Below are 17836 nucleotides of genomic sequence, written 5' to 3' on the forward strand. Positions count from 1 at the left end.
TCCTCAGCCCTCTTCCTTATTGACTTATTCTCCTCTCATAGGAATTATATTTCAGGTTGTATATTTTGTGAGAATGAATTTATTTTGAACATTAAAAAAAATCACAATTAGAAAGGGAAAATATGTTAATGCAGAAAGTTTGGGAAATTTAGGAAAGGTAAAAATGTCACCCACAATCCCATCACCCCAACATGGCAATACTTACTGTGAGTGTCTTCTTTCATATGCGTTTGTCACGGAGCTGTAGTACATTTCATTCTGAGTCCTGCTCGTTTCTTTTTTCTGTGGTGCTGGGGATCGAACCCCGGGCCTTATACACCCTAGGCAAGGGATACTCTACCAGCCTGGTGTCCTGATTCTTTACTCAACATTAGATCACATTCATTTTCTCTCTAGAAATTTGTTCTAAAGTATAAATGGGAGTAGGTGCCAAGTACGACCTTGGGAATCAAAGTCTGGATGCAAACCTCAAATCATTCCAACAACCTTGGCTGAGGTCTGAGCGTGTGGCTGTGGTCTGAGCACATGCTGAATCACAGGGGATAGGCAATGACTCAGGACCATGCAGATAACAGGTCATACAAACACACCACTGAGGCAGGACAGTCCCCAGGGAAGAAATGGAGTTTGAGGTCACCTAATGAGGGACATGGACCTGAGACCAGAAAGCAGTAAGGAATCTAACTAAGGTGGAGAATCTATTTTAATTCTGTTTTACTAATTTGATTGAGAGTTTATTTTTAAAATTCCTGAAGATGGCAATTTTTTAAAAACTCAGGTAATGAAATGTGAACTGTCATAGAAACAATTTGACAAATACGTGCTTAACACAATGTGGTCTCCTCCTGGAACAGATCTTGGCACAGAAAAAAAGAACTTAAGTGAAAAAAAAATTGGTGACATTGAAATAAAGTCTGCAGTTGAGTTTAAGTGTAATCGATGTTAGTATCTTTGTTTTGATAAATGTCTCACGGTTATGTAAGTCAGTAACATTAGGGAAAACTGAAGAGTGAAGGGGATAATGGAACTTTATGAATTATTTCTGCAACTTTTCTACCTAGAATTATTCCAAAATAAAATATTTATTGAAAGTGTATGCATTTCATATGAATTATATAAATTTGCCATTACCACAAAAATTGTATTTACATGCTCCTGACAGTGAGTATGTATATTGAGCATCTAATATGTGCTAGCTCTCCTCCTGAAAGATGATTGTACCCATCACATTTTCCTAAGCCCTCACCAGGAATGGGGCTACATGGTAGACTCCTGGCTGAGCATTGCTAGTGGTATCGTCTCAGGATTGTTTGTATTAAGCAAGTTACTGTTCTTTTATTCATTTATTAGACACATATGCATGGGGTAATTTCTATGTGAGATACTGTGCCTGGAGGTGGGTGGGGGGCAACAGTCTTGACTCCTCTCCTCCTGGGGCTTATAACCTCTTTATGACAAGTCACATAGAACCTGATGCTACTATTCAAACTGATGAACATGAACTCTGTGGAGTGCAAAGTATTATTAGGAAACGGTGTTTGGGGCTGAGGGAATAAAACAGACTGCTGTTTGAGAGGCAGGTTCATAGTCTTAATTATTGTTGATATTTATTATAATTAATTGTAAATAAAATACAGTAAATAATAACATAATGAATTATTGTTTTATAATTTATTATAAATTATTTTTGTTATGATAATGTTAAATTAAAATTACAGTTAGCAATTTTATTCCCCAGGTCCACATAATTGTAGTGATAAAAGCAAGATCTTTGCAGTCAGGGATATCTAGATTTGAATCCTTTTCTCCTAGGTCCTAGTTGAGGACACATGAAATATTAAAATAAAAGTGTGTTGAACATAGTGAGAGCTTTACCAGCTGCCCTTAGTGCATTGTAATGAAGCTGGGTGGGGGCGTCTTCAAGATTTCAGGAAAGAATTGCATACTTGTGAATGGAGGATGTGCACCTATTCTGTTCTGGTGTTTGCTGTGCAATTTGCTGAAGTCTTGTTTAAAAAAAAAATCTGTAACCACTGTTCCATTTGGTATAAGGCAGGACGGCCCCACTCAATTCCAATCCACGCAGATGGCTCAGCTGCCTCGGGCAAAGACAACTCTACGCTAATATCAGATACAAGCATGTAGAAAGCTGTCAGATCAAGTGACAAGACACAGAGAAGAAACGTACGCATGTTTGAATGTCAAGAGTCCAAGTGACAAATATATCTGAGTTTGTGCAATTACATTTTTTTTTCTTACAACAGAGGATGAAAAATAGAGGTCAGGGTTGTCGGTGACTTTAGAGATCATCTGATTCCAGTTTCATTTAACTGATTGCTTCTCTCAGCAAATATTTTTTGGAGACTCTCCTATATGCCAGATATGTGCTGTGTGAGAGGCAGGGTGGGAACACAGCACACCTTCTAGGAATCTGTAGACTTTGGCTGACAGAACTCTGCCCAGGATACTTAAATAATTTGTTGGACTCAAAGAAATTTAAATTTGATTCCTGTTTTTTTCTACATTTTTCAATATGGCATATTTAACTGTATCTACAGACTTTGCTGGAGCCACATAGCTTACAAGAAAAAGAATTTCTATGTGTAAATAGTACCTACCATATCCATATAAGTCTGGATTCTCAAAGCATGGTTCATGCAGCAGGGCATGCAGGTGGGCTTTACTGAGAGGACAAAGATTCCACGCTCACCCCTGATTTCAAATTTCTGCATCACCCAACTAGAAGAACATGGGCTTCTGAGGATGAATCCCACGTGGCAAAGAAAGCAGCAAGGATTTTTAAAAAATGGCCCCAGAAATTTAAATTAATGAACTAAGTTAACAAAAACAAACACATTTACCTTTCATTGGAATAAAGTCAACTCCTACCTTTTTTTCCCCCCTCTGGTGCCACAGATAATTGCATCCATTATGTGTTTTTAACAGGTGCTGTAAATCAGGGTGCCCACGAGAACACAGCGCTATGGAGGGGTGGGGGAGGGGCGCTCTCCATCTCACAAAGCAAAATACAAAACAAGTGGCAGCCCCAGCTCTCAGGCCCAGCCATTCTCCTCTCCTGCTCTGCACCCGCCTCTCCTAGCCGCCCCTATTTGCTGGGGGTGGGGGTGTGGGGGTTGCACAACAGCCTTTTCCGGGCCCCTACAAATCACAACCCTGTCCTAATTCTTGAGCAGGCGCCCTTTACACTACCCAGCCCCACAGCCTTCAGCATTTGTAACCTCTCTCTTTTCCAGGTTATCATCATCTGTCAGATCTGAAGTTAAACAACAAAAAACATGTCAGGTGAGTGGCGGGGAGAGACACTTGGCTGTTTATGAGAAATATTCCATTACAATCTGACGCAAAATGTTAGGATGCATCTGCCACAGGGCCCGGGCTCCGAGAGGGTCCCGTCTCCGCAGCAAGCTGATTAGTGTGTGGTTCTAACCCATGTTTATCCTCTCTGGCTCCGTGGCAAACGCCCTTGGAAAAACCTGGCTCAGTGGATGCCTGGCCGCCTGGTCCACTCCATTTCATTCAATTAGGATACGCAGTTTGAGACATAATGGGTTTTGGCGAGCTCAATAGACTGATTGGGTTTTATACACATGTACAGAAAGATTTGATTTCCTCTGCGGAATTTATGGCAGGGGAGAAGAGGTAATTAGATTAATTTCTGCTCTGGTTTCTGGGGTTTTCCTTTCTGTTCTCTCTTCTCCTGCCACCTTTTTTTTTTCTTTTTAAATAGACTTTTTTTTTTGGGGGGGGGTCTTGCTTGCACGAATGAAAATGAATTTAATAACCGCCAGCAGTTGGTTTGAATTTGGAGCTGGGTTTCACTGTGACTTCTTGTTCATGGCTTCATGCTCTGGGTGGGTTTTAGGGAGCTAATGAGGACAATCTTGTGTCCCTTGGCATGTGGGGCTGTCCATGTGGCTAGGGAGCATTGTGTCTGAGCCCAGGCTTCCTGGAAGGAAACCCACTTTCACGTTTGATAATGAAGTCAAAACCAGAACGTCCACTCCCTTTCTCCACTCAGCATTCATGACTCTTGCCTTTCTTCTCTGATTTCTGTTCTTTCCATATTATCTTCTCATCCCCAGCCCCCTCCAGAGAAAATTTAGCTACAGCAAGAGCAATGGTAAAGCAGGAGGAAAAGACACCATCAGAAGACTGTCAGCCACAATGCAAAGGATGGAGATTGAGTTTGCTGCTTTGCCACTGCGTTCCCTTCTCCATTCCAAAGCCAAGGTCCTTTATCCATCCGCAGCTTTTTAACGAAGAACTTCCTTCGTTAAACTAAAGAGACAACGAAGACCCCTGAGAGACTTAAAAATTCAATGGAAAAAGTGAAAAAACACTGAACACTTAACTTCTCTCCCAAAGGACCCGAGAGCCTGCCAGTTCCCCAGCAACACCAGAGCTAAGCATTTTCCCAGCGTCGACCTTAAATCCTTTTTTTGTTTTTCTCTTTTAAAGTGTGTTTACAATTGACCATTATGGGAAAGATGACGGATGTAGCCTGGCCCCGTTTAAAATAAGACTAATCGGGACACAGTTTCTTGCCCGCAGACTCTTCCTAAAAGCCTGTAGGCAGAACAAAGGGTTGGAGAGCCCAGAATTTTCACTAGTTAAGTGCAATCAGCCGCTGATCTGCCCCTCTCCCCCACCCCCACCGAGCCACTGCTAGAACCACTCAGCCTCCTGCGGACAAGCGCTGACTTCCAGAGCTGAATACCTCCACCTTCAAGCAACCAGAAGAGTCCATTTCTTGTTCCAGTCCTGTCAGCAGCGCTGAAGAATGTGTGGATCCCCTGATCCATGGGAACAAGGCCATTTTAGATCCGGAGAACGAAGAATAGGAAGCTATTCCTTCCTGAACCCCCAGCCCCAAGTTCTAAAGGGGGCTAGTGGAAGAGGAGCCCTCTGTGCCCCCACCATTTCTGATACATTCTGTCTCACATTCGTTTTTATCTTCCTGTGCAGACAACGAGGTCCATCCAACTGGGTTTTCTCTACAAAAATTTATTGCATTTCTTTGAACTAAATGCTACTGTGTATACATCACTCCTGGCAGGTAGTGGCTGAGGGCTCAGGCGAGGGGGTGGGCTTGTGAGGCAGCCTGGTGGAGCTGGGATAAAACCTGATGTGTAATCTCAGGTTCCTACACTACCTTTGCAGCTGCTGTGGTTCCCACGCGCTCTTTTTACCTACTCTGGAGCAAGAACCATACAATTTTGATCCAAATTCTCTCCCTGAGAGAGCAGTGCTTTAAGATGGACAAGCAGTGTGTAGATGGACAAGCCTAGAGCTGATAATTTCCTCTGTTCCCCATGAGGACTCTGCCAGGGGAGAGTGTAGTTCAGTGGCAGAGCACTTGCCTAGCATGCAATTGTGAGGCTCTGGGTTCCATCCTGGGGTGTGTGTGTGTGGGGGGGGGGGACAGACGACAGAGGTATGGTTCATTTAGCCCTGTTTCTGCCTGACTTGGTTGCTCACCAAGGCCCCAGAGTCCAACTCCACCAGGACACGTCACTATTGAGGACTCAGTCTCTTTGGCCATTGTCATCATCCTTGGAGACATGTTGCCAGTTCTAACTAAACTTTTCCCAGCCCTCATCTGAGGTTGGCTGGCAGCCGAATTCAGGAGATAGGTGAAGTGGGTTGATTTAGTCCTTGCTGTGGAATTCTGATTAGATTGAGAAAGGAAAATTCCCCTGACCTGGGAAGCAATGGTCAGGCAGTGAAACTGACCTTCACAGCACTAACCAGAGATAAACCTCTTGGCATAAAACAGCTCCACACACAATTGATCAGTGGGTCAGAAGCAGCCCACGGAGTAACACACACACACACACACACACACACACACTGATATAAGACTCGGGTGCGAAATAAGACATTATAACTGACCATCTGCAGCTGACACTGTAGAGCTGATCAGAATAAAATTGAATGAGCCAGAGAGAAATCCACCTGCCAGCTAAAGCTAGCACACAGCTAACCACAGCAAGGGGCTGGAGCAGGGGGGCCCTGGAGGGCTGCAGGGTGGACAGAGGAGGAGACCCGGGTCTCTGGGAGTTGAGGATACCTGGCCTGAGCCGCTGCAGGGAGGGGAACTTGGCTGGGGAGGAGGGTGTCCGGTGCTTTTTGATTTACAACCACCACGCCCCAAGCGACCCCATAAATTTGGGAGCCGTTTTCACCAAAACCGTGAGTTACGATTTTTCAAATAAATACATTTCCCAATCAGACAGGGTTCTGTTTAGGTTGAACGCTTCCCGAAGCAGACATCTCTCTGTGCAGAAAATACACAGAGGAGGGAGAGAAGCCTGGATGAAGCTCAGACGACATAAAAACTTGTGTAAACACGTTGTCATTTACAGACTACGGAAGAGAAAGGGAATGGGGGGAGGAAGGCAGAAAAAGAGGGGAAAAAAACATACATGTTTAATTCTCCCTTGAATTCTCTCGTCCCAGCCCGGAGGGAAGATTCGGAAAATTTAATATTCTTTTTCCATGAGTTTGATTTATGTTACTCATTAGACAAAGGGCAGCAGAAGGTTTACCTTAAATAGGTTTTGTATTTTTACGGTTGTTACAACCTAAGAATGGACAGGTCTCCCCATCCCCCGGCACATCCATATGCACAGCACCCTCTCCTAATTTTTCCTTAGCTAAGGAAGAGTGTGGCAGAGAAACTAAAGTGGATTACATCTGCAGTGGAGTGTTTTGGATTTCTAGCTGTGAGCCCCTGGGCAGGTCCCTTCCCATCATCTGGGCCTTGATTTTGCCACCTGTAAAACAAGGGAATAAGACCAAGAATCAGAGGCTGGATTGCACAGAAAAGCATTCACACACAATTATGTGCACAACTACAAGAAGCCCAGGAAGCCCCAAGCTAATAAGTAAAAGTCACTTGCTACTGGAACCCACTTGCCTGGACCGCTCCTTATCCCAGAAGAGGAGGTAACAAGGGGAGAGAGAGGCTGTCACCGGCCCAACCACTTCCCCTGGAGGTCTGCAATAGCGCATCTCCTCCACTCATTGGTTGTGTGCTCTTGGGGAAGTTCCTTCCCATCTAAATGCAGAAATTGGTCCTAACAGACCTTTCGGTAGACTTGTTGCTTTCGGGTACCAGCAAAGGCCAGGAGGCTTCACATTCTAAGAGCTTCCTGGAGAAATCGATTCCCTACCCCTCTCTCTCTTCCCGCCCCCGACTATCCTTCAGCTCCAGGGAACAAACCCGGTCACACTGGAAAGTCCTAGACCCTCTTTAGATACAGCAGAGAACTGTTTAAGGGATTTGTGCGCTCAAACTGCGGGGTAAATGGCCCGCGGGCTGATTTATGGCGCGTTACTCCGCGACGCGATTCCCCAAGACAGCGGGAATATTTTACACCGCGCTAATATAAACAGGCGGCCGGCCGGGTCCTTTTTATGGAGTTCCTGTAATTACCCGGGCCCTGACAGGTCTTTGATTTACTGCCCTATTTAGATAAGGGGTCCGGTGCGGGGATTGCCCGTGGCGTCAAGGTCACGGGACGTGGCGGGGAGAAGGTTTTGCGGTAGGCGCCGGGGTGCAGGCTCCCCTGGACTGCCAGTCAGGAAGATGGGGTGAGGGAAGAGCCCAGCAGGGTAGTACAGGGACCCTGCGGACATCTGGAGCGTCCGTCCGAGGTACTGCCTATCCAACTGTAGATGAGGAACTGAGTCCTGGGGGTAGCAATAACTCCCCTCAAAATCATTTAGCAAAGGAAATGGGGCGGGGGCAGCGTGCGGAGTGGGGATCTGTAACTGGAATTGGGGTCTCCAGCAATAGAATCCTCATACCTGGTGATACTCTCCTCTCCTCCACCTCCAGCCTTATTATGGCAACTGGATTCTGTAGAGTTGTCCGAAAAGGGAAGGACCCCGATTTGGTCAGAACAGAGCAGTGCAAGAGGAATCCAAGGGTCTGGCCTCTTCTTCCTGTCCAGGTTTTGCAGTGGTATGGTGGCATGTAACTCCATTTCTCCCCCTGTGAAATTAATATTCCTAAAAATAGACCCAACATTTTTGCAGGGTTATGGTTACCCCTCTAAGAGTCTCCTCTATATTATTTCACTTAATTTTACACTGGCCCTCCGGGGTGGGTATTATCATCCTCCCAATTTACAGAGGGGGAAACAGACTCCAAAGGTCCATAGAGAGGAATGACAGTGCCCCTTCTCAACATAGGTGGGCTGGGTCCCATTGCAAGACTGTCCTAAGCACTCTAACACAATCTTCAACCTCTATAAGCTCAAACTCTCTTGGGGTGAGTGTTCCTGCCTGGCCTCCACCTGCACAACTTGTGAAGCCTTCCTTGGAAAGCTGTAGGTACTCTCTAGGTAAGCAAGACAGGTTAAGGAAAGGGGCACTGCAGTGGAGTGTGGAACTGGCTAGGACCCCCAGAATCCTTAGCACCCCATGCTTGCTCTGTAGAGGTGGACTGAAGGAGAGTGGAGTCCCTTCTCCCTTTGGGGCCCAGAAGTGGAGAACTAGGTCAGGGTGCAAGGGGAATCAAAGTAGGCCCTGTGCAACAGTGGGGAGCTGGGGTCCAGACTGTCAATTCTAAACCCATTTTCTGCAGATGGGGAAACTGAGGCACAGAGCTGGAAAGGAACAGAGTGAGGTGCAGATAGTGCTGGAACTAAACTGGAAGCCACATCTTTTGCTGTCAACCTAAAGCATGTTTGGCTAAACTCCTGGTTCCAGACCTTCCCTTATCCTATAGCCTGAGGCAGAGGGAGAGAACACCTTCGCCAGGTCCTTATCCTAGGAGTTCTGCTGCACTCCTCACACACCCGAGCCTGACTGGTGTTAGAAGCACTCTGGAAGGCTGTGTCTGGGGCCTAGACAACTTTCTGTCTCTCTGGCAGTTCAGACTGCTGGGGGGCCATCCTTCTCCCAGTCCTAATAGATCCCTCCGGGCTATACTCCAGTGGGGCCACTGCAGTATAGCTCTCCAAGGCATTGGTGGCCAGAGACAACCTGCTCTTTAACACTCACAAGATAGTTTCAGGCAGTCTTGGGGCCCTCAAGGGGTCTCTGTGACTGGGGCCCTTCATTTAGTACTGATAAGGCATTCCCCACTAGACTAACCAGACCTGATATTTGAAAGTTGAATGCAGCCATGAGTAAGGGGATAGATGGGAGAACTATGAGTTTGCATGTGGATAGTAGCTGTTCTTTTGTGTCAATCATTGTGGGTGCCTTCATAATGTGCATACTATTGAACAACTTCATTTTGAGGCTTGTGCTGTGACTACATAGGTAAGGCTGAGGATATATATCAAATTGAATTTGTGGGATCTATATGTCTGTGTTAACGTACCAATAGGTGAGGACGTCCATTTGCAAGCACCTGTGCACATATAGTAATGTATGATTTTTGCTTGCTTTTTGTTTAGGCTAGATCTCCCTCTGACAGGCATTAAATCCAATTTGAGGTACTGTGTGTATTGCTGTGAAAATGCCCAAATGCCAGTGAAGTTGCGAGCCCGAGTGCACGTACAAGCGCAGGTATCATGGTAGGGCCTCCCGTGATAATAGGGGCAGCTGCTGAAGATCGTGTTGGGGTTAGGACAAACACTGAGAGTGTTTTCCATAGTAATTACTTTCTCTACCGGCATAACCTTACTCTAGAGCGCCTCCAGGCCGGGGAGGCGCGGGATCCCGCGGAGCCGCCGCCGCTGGATCGGGCGCCCGGCGCTCCCTCCCTGCGAGCCTCCGGCTCCGCGCTCGGCCCAACCCCAGCGCTGCTGGCGCCAGGCGCCGGGAAAGCGGCGGGTTTCCAGCCAGCCTCGGGCAGGAAACCAGGACCTCCCTCCGCCGCTCCCCCACCACCTCCTGCACCTCTAGGGCCCACAACCACATTGAGCTCCCACAGGTGAACCCCATGGGCTCAGACCTAAGTGATTGTCCCCTCTTTCCTCAAATAAATAAACATTTAGAACCAAGGGTACCCACAGTACGTCAATACTCACGCATCCTAGGATTTACACGTTATGTCTGTCACTCACAAGTACACATCATGCTCAAGACGTGTTTCCACCTACCCACTCATCCTTGGGCCTTCCGGAGGAATCCATCATCCTGTCTGGACCTCACTTTCCCTTTTTCGTACAAAGAAAGTTGGCTTTCTCTCTCTGCCTTTGGCATCTAGTCAACGGTGCCATGGCACATCGCGGGCATTCGAATAAACCATTTTTGAGTGAATGGATAAGTATGAATTGCCCTCTAAAACAGCACTCAGGATAATCTCCTTTCGCCCTTACCTTGGTATCCTGATTGCAGAGAAAGGCACATTTGTCTACTCCGCCTAAGGAAGGGGCTTGGCTGGAAAGGGCTGAGGGGTTAGAGGGCCTCGGTTTCCTCTTCTAGGAAGCCATTGTAATACAAGGTTAGACCTACGCCTCGCAACCCGCAGCCCGAAGCACTGCCACTGTGGGATTACCAGGTTCCCACGGGAGCGGGAGGAAAGCCCCAGTGGAGAAAATCAGACAGGCAGTCAAGGGCCCTGGTCCTAGGGGGAAGTTGCAGAGGTTGTGCACTTTGCTCCACGGCTCAGTGCGGGTGGGTCGAAAGCCTCCGGGATGCTGTGCAGGTCGAGTTTCCCTCGGCATATTTTTCGCGGAAGGCTGGTTTCTAGCGGTGTGAACTTGGGTGACAGGGTATTTAGAGACTCAAACATTCTCAAGGGGTGACGATCTAGGTAGAGTGGCCTAGCATAATTTTGCTCCCCGCCTTCTGCGCGACTACGGGGGAGAAACCAGGAGAGTCCTAGCAGCGTCTTGCGGATTACACGCCCTAGGGCGAAGGCGGTCTCCAGGAGGCTGCCTCTGCCACAGCCTGGCCTGCCGGCTTTAAACGGAATCAGGCGCCTGCGAGGCGAGAAGAGCAGATTTCAGGCCCTCGAGCCCGGAACAAACTGGTAAATGCTCTGGGCTTGACGTCCGTTCCTTCTTCCCGTCGCCCATTCCCACCGCAGCTTCAGTAACGCTTCTCGGTGGGAAGCAGGCTTCAGGTCTGCCGGTGACTGGGCGAGAACTGGCCGGCTGGTTCAACCGCGGATGCAAGATCGACTCCCGGTCCCACCAGACAGGGCAGATGATTAAATGACCGGGGTGAGAGGGTGGGGTGGGGTGGGGGAGGAAGATGTTAAGGAAAAAACGTTAGGAAACTATCCTGCCTCCCACCGCGCATTCCCTTCTTTGGATTCCCCTGCCAGGCACAGCAGATGGAGCTGGGGACCGGGATCCTTTGCAACTCCTATTCTGATTTCCCGAGAGTCTAGAAACAAGAACAATCCCTTCACCCCCATCCTGTCTCAGTTTCCCTATCTGTAAAATCAAGGGGAGCCCTTCTTTTCCTTCCAAGACTCCAGTTTCCTTTCCTTGGACCCACAAGTTGGGGGTGGCAGCAGGTTGGCCAGCCTGCCTCAAGTACGTAGCCCCCGCCTTCCCAGCCCGGGAATCGGCGGGCAGGGGAGGGACGGAGGCGTGGCCGGTTCCCTGTCCCTGCAGGCCGCCTGGAGTCAGTGGCGTTAGCCTAGCAAAACCTGGGACGTCCAAACCCCCCCCCTTCCTCCTCTCCGCCCCCCTGCTATTGGCTCCAGGGAGAGGTTGACATCAAAGCCACGCCTTATATAAGCCAGATCCTGAAGGGGAGTCCGGAGAAGGGTTAAATCGGTCTTTGGGCATCGGCATCCTAGTCCGCGACAGAAACTTGCACGAAGGCAGCAGGCTACGTGTGTCATCTTCAACCTTGCTCAGGACTCTCGCAAAGCCGGCGCCCAGCAGTGCGCGGCGGCCCGGGAGCCCACGGGTGGCCCCGGTCCTCTTTGGGGCACATGGGGCGGCGCTAATCCGGCTAGCGGTTCAGGCCAGGAGCCTCTCCAACATGAACCTCGTGGGCAGCTACGCACACCATCACCACCATCACCACCCACACCCCGCGCACCCCATGCTCCACGAGCCCTTCCTCTTTGGCCCGGCCTCGCGCTGTCACCAGGAGCGACCTTATTTCCAAAGCTGGCTGCTGAGCCCTGCTGACGCTGCCCCGGACTTCTCTGCGGGAGGGCCACCACCAACAGCCGCTGTGGCTACTGCCGCCTACGGTCCGGACGCCAGACAGGGTCAGAGCCCGGGGCGCCTGGAGGCGCTCGGCGGCCGCCTGGGCCGGCGGAAAGGCTCGGGACCCAAGAAGGAGAGGAGACGCACAGAGAGCATTAATAGCGCGTTCGCTGAGCTGCGGGAGTGCATCCCCAACGTGCCGGCGGACACCAAGCTCTCCAAGATCAAGACTCTGCGCCTGGCCACCAGCTACATCGCCTACTTGATGGACGTACTGGCCAAGGATGCACAGGCTGGCGACCCCGAAGCCTTCAAGGCTGAACTCAAGAAGGTGGATGGTAGCCGCGAGAGCAAGCGGAAAAGGGAGCTGGTGAGTACTGGGGCCTGTAAGCTTCCAGCCAGGGGTGCAGTCTGCGTGAGCATCGCCAGCACTGCAAGAAACCGGAGTTATTTTGTGTGTGAGATTTTGAAAAGCTATGGAGTTTTCTCACATAGTTACAGTGTGTGATTGTGTGTGTGCAGAGAGGCAGATTCATAATTGAATTCAATTGTAATGTGGGTTAGTGTTTGTTAAGACTGAGTGAATGAAGAATCTTAAGCCTTTTGGTTAGGATCTTAGGGCTTTCTTTAAAACTCCTTTGAAAGCCTTGGATTCCAAGAGAGTGCACACACTATATATTGCACTTACAGTTTGGAGGAGACCTGATCCATCCCTGGGTTCTTCTGGAAGCCAGGTTAAGATTGCATGAAAAGTTCATTAATTTGCTTTGAGTCTGAATATATGCATTTGGCCTCAGTTTCTGCTTTCAAACAGCCTTTGATGGAGAGGTTAAACTACTTCCATCACTGGATAGAAAAGGGAAACAGGCCCATAGTAGGGCAAAACACGAAAATCTGCTACAAGAGAGTAAGTAAGAAGTGGAGGTGAGGGGCTGGAGTTGAGGCTCAGAGATAGAGCGCTCCCCTAGCACATGTGAGACGCTAGGTTAGATCCTCAGCACCACATAAAAATAAATAAAATAAAGGTATTGTGTCTAACTACAACTAAAAAAATATTTTTTTTTAAAAAAAGAAGTGGAGGTGAGGTAAAAGAGGTCAGGCTTTCAACTCCTGGTTCAGAACCCACCAGTTCCACTCCCCATGGGTTGGTTTTAGAGCGCAACCTCAATGGCTTTGTATATAAACAAGCAGGAGCTACTTTTTGGCTTTGGAGGTCATAATCCCTACTACGTCTTTCTGGATCCTCTTCAGTTAGAGGAATACATTTTGGTGCCCAGTTTCCCTGCCCAGGGCTGCAGGACCTCTAGGCATGGTGTTATTCAGGTTGGCGAAGGAGTTCTCCAGGTTGGTGCGCTCAGGCCCAGTTTTATCTGATCCAAGGGGCCTGTGGGTCACGGGGAAAAGACAGTAGTCATCAAATCTCAGCCGATGCCCTGGGTTGGAGGAGATGCAGGCTTTAAGGGGGTTCCTCACTGCAAGTAGTTATTGGGTGGATCCACACTGTCCCCCCCCCAACCCGTCCTCCGCCGCACAGCCTCCTGGACGTTGCACCGTTGGGTGCCCTATTACGGAAGCCGGGAAGGAAGCTCCGGGTCAGGCCGGCTCCTAGCCTTCTGAGGCTTCCGCCACCAGTTCTGGCGGATCCAACCCTGCATCCAAACCAGATGGTAAATCCTGTTAGCAAGCCGGCGGGTCGTGTAGGTAGCTGGGGAAAGTGGATTCCCACCCCTCCCATCCCAATCCCCTGAGGTCTCCCTTAGGCGCCACAAAGCCAAGTCAGCACAAATGCGTTCCACCAGACGCCGAGAATTCTGGTTACCAAACCTCCTGCAGCTGCCGGTCCTGTCCCGGATCCCAGGAACTTGGCGCATTAAGGCAAATTTATGGGCCTGTTTGCCTATTTTGCAAACAGAAATCCGTCACTTATTTAAAGACTCCCAGTTACTGCTCTGGACACCTTTCCCCTCACCCCACCCACTCCTCGCCGGTGATCGGAGCAGAACCGTCTAAACCTGTCTCTTTCACCTCTCTTCTTGTGTGTGTCCTTTGGCAGCCGCAGCACGAAGGCTTTCCTCCTGCCCTGGGCCCAGGTGAGAAGAGGATTAAAGGGCGCACAGGCTGGCCGCAGCAAGTCTGGGCGCTGGAGTTAAACCAGTGAGCCGAGGACCTGGCCACGGCTGGGCGACCCCGGAGCCCCGGGAGGAGATGAAGGCGGCGGCCAAGGCCGGGCTCTGGGTTCCTGCGACTTGTGAGAGAGCGTTGCGCAGAACCTCTGAGAGCGCTGGCGGGTAGCGGGCTGCAACCACACACTTGGATCGCACGTGCAATGTCATTTGAAATTGTTTTAAATACATTAAGAGAAAGAAATTTATATATATCCACCTCCTTTAACCGAGGGAGGCTTTTGGAGGCACGATGCAGGAGGGAGGGACTGCGGAACCCAAGTGCCTAAAGACACACCCTTCCAACCCTTCTGGGTCGAATTTAGAACCCCCAACGCCATCCTCAGCTCCGCCATCTGGCTTTTTCTCTTGTTCCCCTCTCCGCTTTGTGCCACCCCAGACTCCTTCTTCTCCAAGTAAAATGCAATAAGAGGAATCCATAGTTTTCTTCCAGGGAACGAGAACCGAAAGCAGGAAGGTGGAGGGCTGCCTTTGGTCGTTCCCCTTTAAACAGCAGTGTTTCACTTTTCTTTTTGTTGCTGTACATCCTACGTAGTTCCAAGGGGAACTCTCCCTCTTTCTCTCTTTTTCTTCCTTTCTTTTTTTACCCCTTTCCTTTCTCTTTTTTTTCTAAATAAAAATTTCCCCTATGTTGCAAAGTTTTTATATATTTAAACTACCTATCATGCCTGTTGCACTCAGGTGTTCGTTATCTCCCCATCCCCATCCCTTTTCTACCTCAGATCTGTATGACCACTCACTGCCCCTCCCTTTGCCAAAGCAGTATCTATGCTCTTGAATAATAAAAAAGTTTTCAGTAATTCTCAGAAGTCTGCGTGATGTTTCAGCCTGGAGCCAAGCCTGCTCCCGCTTCTCCTCCTTTGATAATCACCAAACCAAACTGCAAATCAAGTTGAGGGAAGGAGGCAGATAAAGGATTTCTTTCTGGAGCGAAGAGTAAAATTCTTAGACTACACAACAACAGGACTGGTTGACTTACCTGAACCAGGAGAATGGGAAGCGGGGGAAATTCTGACTTTTAAACTCAAGAGTTTTATCTGGGTGGATATTCACAGGTTAGTATGCACACTCGTGTCTGCAGATTGTGGTTTGGTGGTTTTCTTTGGGTGGAGTTAGCAGGAGGGGAAGAGGGTCTATCACACAAACCAGGGTTGTCTCCACCAGAGTAGCTTGAAAGAGGGGAAATTTTCAGAGAATTCATTCATGTATGTGAAATTCTGAACATATAGGTGTACATTTTTCGGCAATGTATACGGAGCCGGTGTCTGTGCAGGTCCTGTGAGGGTCGCTTAGCACAGCTCCAAGCACGCATCGTCCAGTTGTAGCAGCTATGTGAGTCAAATAAGCCGGGGTTATGGTTAAACCTAGTCATTTATCTTTTTCTCCAGCATCAGAGCGTATGGATTTTGTGCAAAGTGTTGGGGTGCGTGTGCTGCGGGCACTTGTGCGCGCGAGCCGGTCTCTGAGGCCCCACCTGCGCACCATTTCTGGGTGTGAATAAATGCAGGCACAATTGCCTAAAAGCGCGCGTGAGAGTTGGGCTAAACTGGGGCCGGCAGACGCAGGTGTTTACACGCCCACGAATAATAACATAAATAATAATGTACGATTAGTTTTATTTGCATGCAGCCGTGTCCCCTAACAGCTGCCACGCGTGTCCCAGGGGCTCAGCGCTCACTGCTGGTGCGGACCTCGGTTCTTCCGCGCTCACTGCGAAGGAGGCGGGAAGACGCGCACAGCTGTCCTGGCACTTTCGCGCTGTGCACCCGAGCTTGATCAGGCTCTCGGCTTTGGGACAGACAAGGAGACCCCGGGCAGCTGCAGGGCAGGGCTATGCGGGGCACCAGGCGTGGCCCAGTTGCCTCGAACCGGCAGCGGGGTGAATATGGGGCCCCATTAGTCTTGGCTGTAAACACCGTGGCAGGGGCTGGGAGGCCACGCGGGCCTTTCCGGACGCGAAGGAGTTAATAAAAGGTGTTTTATGGACGCGAGGAAATGTGGGGGAGGTGTGAGCTTCTCCCCACGCTCGCCCCCCTACTTTTTTCTTTTTTTCCCCCTCGCCACCCGCCGCCAGATCAAACAGACCAGCGATTTAACTAGGGCAACACCTCGCCATAATGAGCCGGCGACGCGCCCCTCCCCCGGCCTCAGTGCGGGCCGGAGGCCCCAGGCCCTCAGGGAGGAGAAGAAAGAAAAACCAAGTTTTTTTTTTTCTTTTATTATTATTATTTTCCTCCCAAGAGCTGGGAATCCTTCTGGAAATTCTAGCACGGGCGTGGGGAAACCAGGGTCCAGGGAGAGAGATCATTGCTGGCCCACAGCACAAGGGGACCTTATCTGGATTCGAACCCAAGACTCCAATTTAGCTCAAAGACAAACCTCCGGCTATACATAGGGCCCAGCTCCCTTGACTATTTTTAGCAGGGCAAAGTATCTTAGGCACGGGAAGAATGCGCACCCGCGTCCTTCTTCCTTAAGGCCAGGGAGAGGAGAGGGGTACCTTCCAGGGGTACCTCCCGCCCGCGGCAGCTAGAGCCCAAACTGGCATAACCAGGAGACGCCCCGGTCAGCTGGTCCCTAACTTTCTTTGGGAAGAGAGGGGTGGACCCCCTAAAATCTGGCTCAGTCATGTCTGATTTGGATCTTAGATCCTGAATATGGGAACTCAGACTGGCAGCCGCTGCCCTTTAATGGGGTCGCTGGATGATCTGTCTCTCTCTCCTACACGTTTTACCCCAGCAGGGGTGAACGCCCATGCCACGTTCCCAGTCCCGTAGTCCACAGCTGGAAAAGCCAAGCCCGGAGGGAGAAACCGAGTGGCTCCAGTCACACCAACCAGTCCGGCTCTGGAGGTTCTCAGCCTGTCTCCTGGCAAACATCTTTAGAACCTGGTGTCTACTTTCTTATTCTAGACCCACGTTTCGACGCTGTCAGACGCTTCAAGCAAGCTGTGGTGAAGCAGTGTCATATTTAATTTAAGTATATTCTCCCTTTTACATAGAGGGGGAAAAAAAAAAGGAATGATCATGAACTTAAAAATAGACTCCAGGAATATATCATAAGGAAATAGTCCCTGATGTTACAAAGCTTCAACTGTAGAGCCACTGGGCTGAAGAATAAAGACAGGAAAAGATCCCCAGGCCTTGGTCTAATTAAGAGAACTGGTTGAATAAATTCATCAGCACATTTCGAAATTGACACGAAAATTGTCCAAAGTATACTAAGTAATATTATGGGAAGACCATTCCCCCATCACTAACCACCATAATTATGGCTCCCTTCATGTGAAAATAAATAAGTAAATAAACAAAAAACCCTCAAATGTCTTTCATAGATAAGAAGTGAAAGAATATGCATCAAAACATGGGCGGGGGTTGTGGCTTAGTGGTAGAGCGCTTGCCTTAGCACGTGTGAGGCACTGGGTTTGATCCTCAGCACCACATAAGAATAAATAAAACGTTATTAAACAAACAAACAAACCCCCCCAAAACATATCTATACCTCTGACTTGTGGGAATGAGCATAATTTTTACTATTCGTCTTGATTAGCTATAT

General features: G+C 49.1%; 1 protein-coding gene and 1 long non-coding RNA gene across 2 annotated transcripts; one reads left to right on the forward strand and one right to left on the reverse strand.

Annotated features, from left to right (window-relative positions):
- Positions 1-6367: 6367 nt before the first annotated feature.
- On the reverse strand, positions 6368-11839 carry LOC125610551. The gene is made up of 3 exons (XR_007340541.1): positions 10302-11839; positions 7834-8020; positions 6368-6797 (listed from the first exon to the last, which is right to left on the reverse strand). It is a non-coding gene; the product is annotated as an uncharacterized LOC125610551 (long non-coding RNA).
- On the forward strand, positions 11683-15081 carry Hand1 (heart and neural crest derivatives expressed 1). Its single transcript, XM_015492810.2, has 2 exons — positions 11683-12468; positions 14152-15081. The coding sequence occupies exons 1-2, from the start codon at positions 11926-11928 to the stop codon at positions 14254-14256; spliced, it is 648 nt and encodes a 215-aa protein (XP_015348296.1). The 5' UTR covers positions 11683-11925; the 3' UTR covers positions 14257-15081.
- The last annotated feature ends 2755 nt before the right edge of the window (positions 15082-17836 follow it).

Source organism: Marmota marmota, unplaced genomic scaffold (genome assembly GCF_001458135.2).
Source record: "Marmota marmota marmota unplaced genomic scaffold, marMar, whole genome shotgun sequence".
Classification (NCBI taxonomy): Eukaryota; Metazoa; Chordata; class Mammalia; order Rodentia; family Sciuridae; genus Marmota; species Marmota marmota.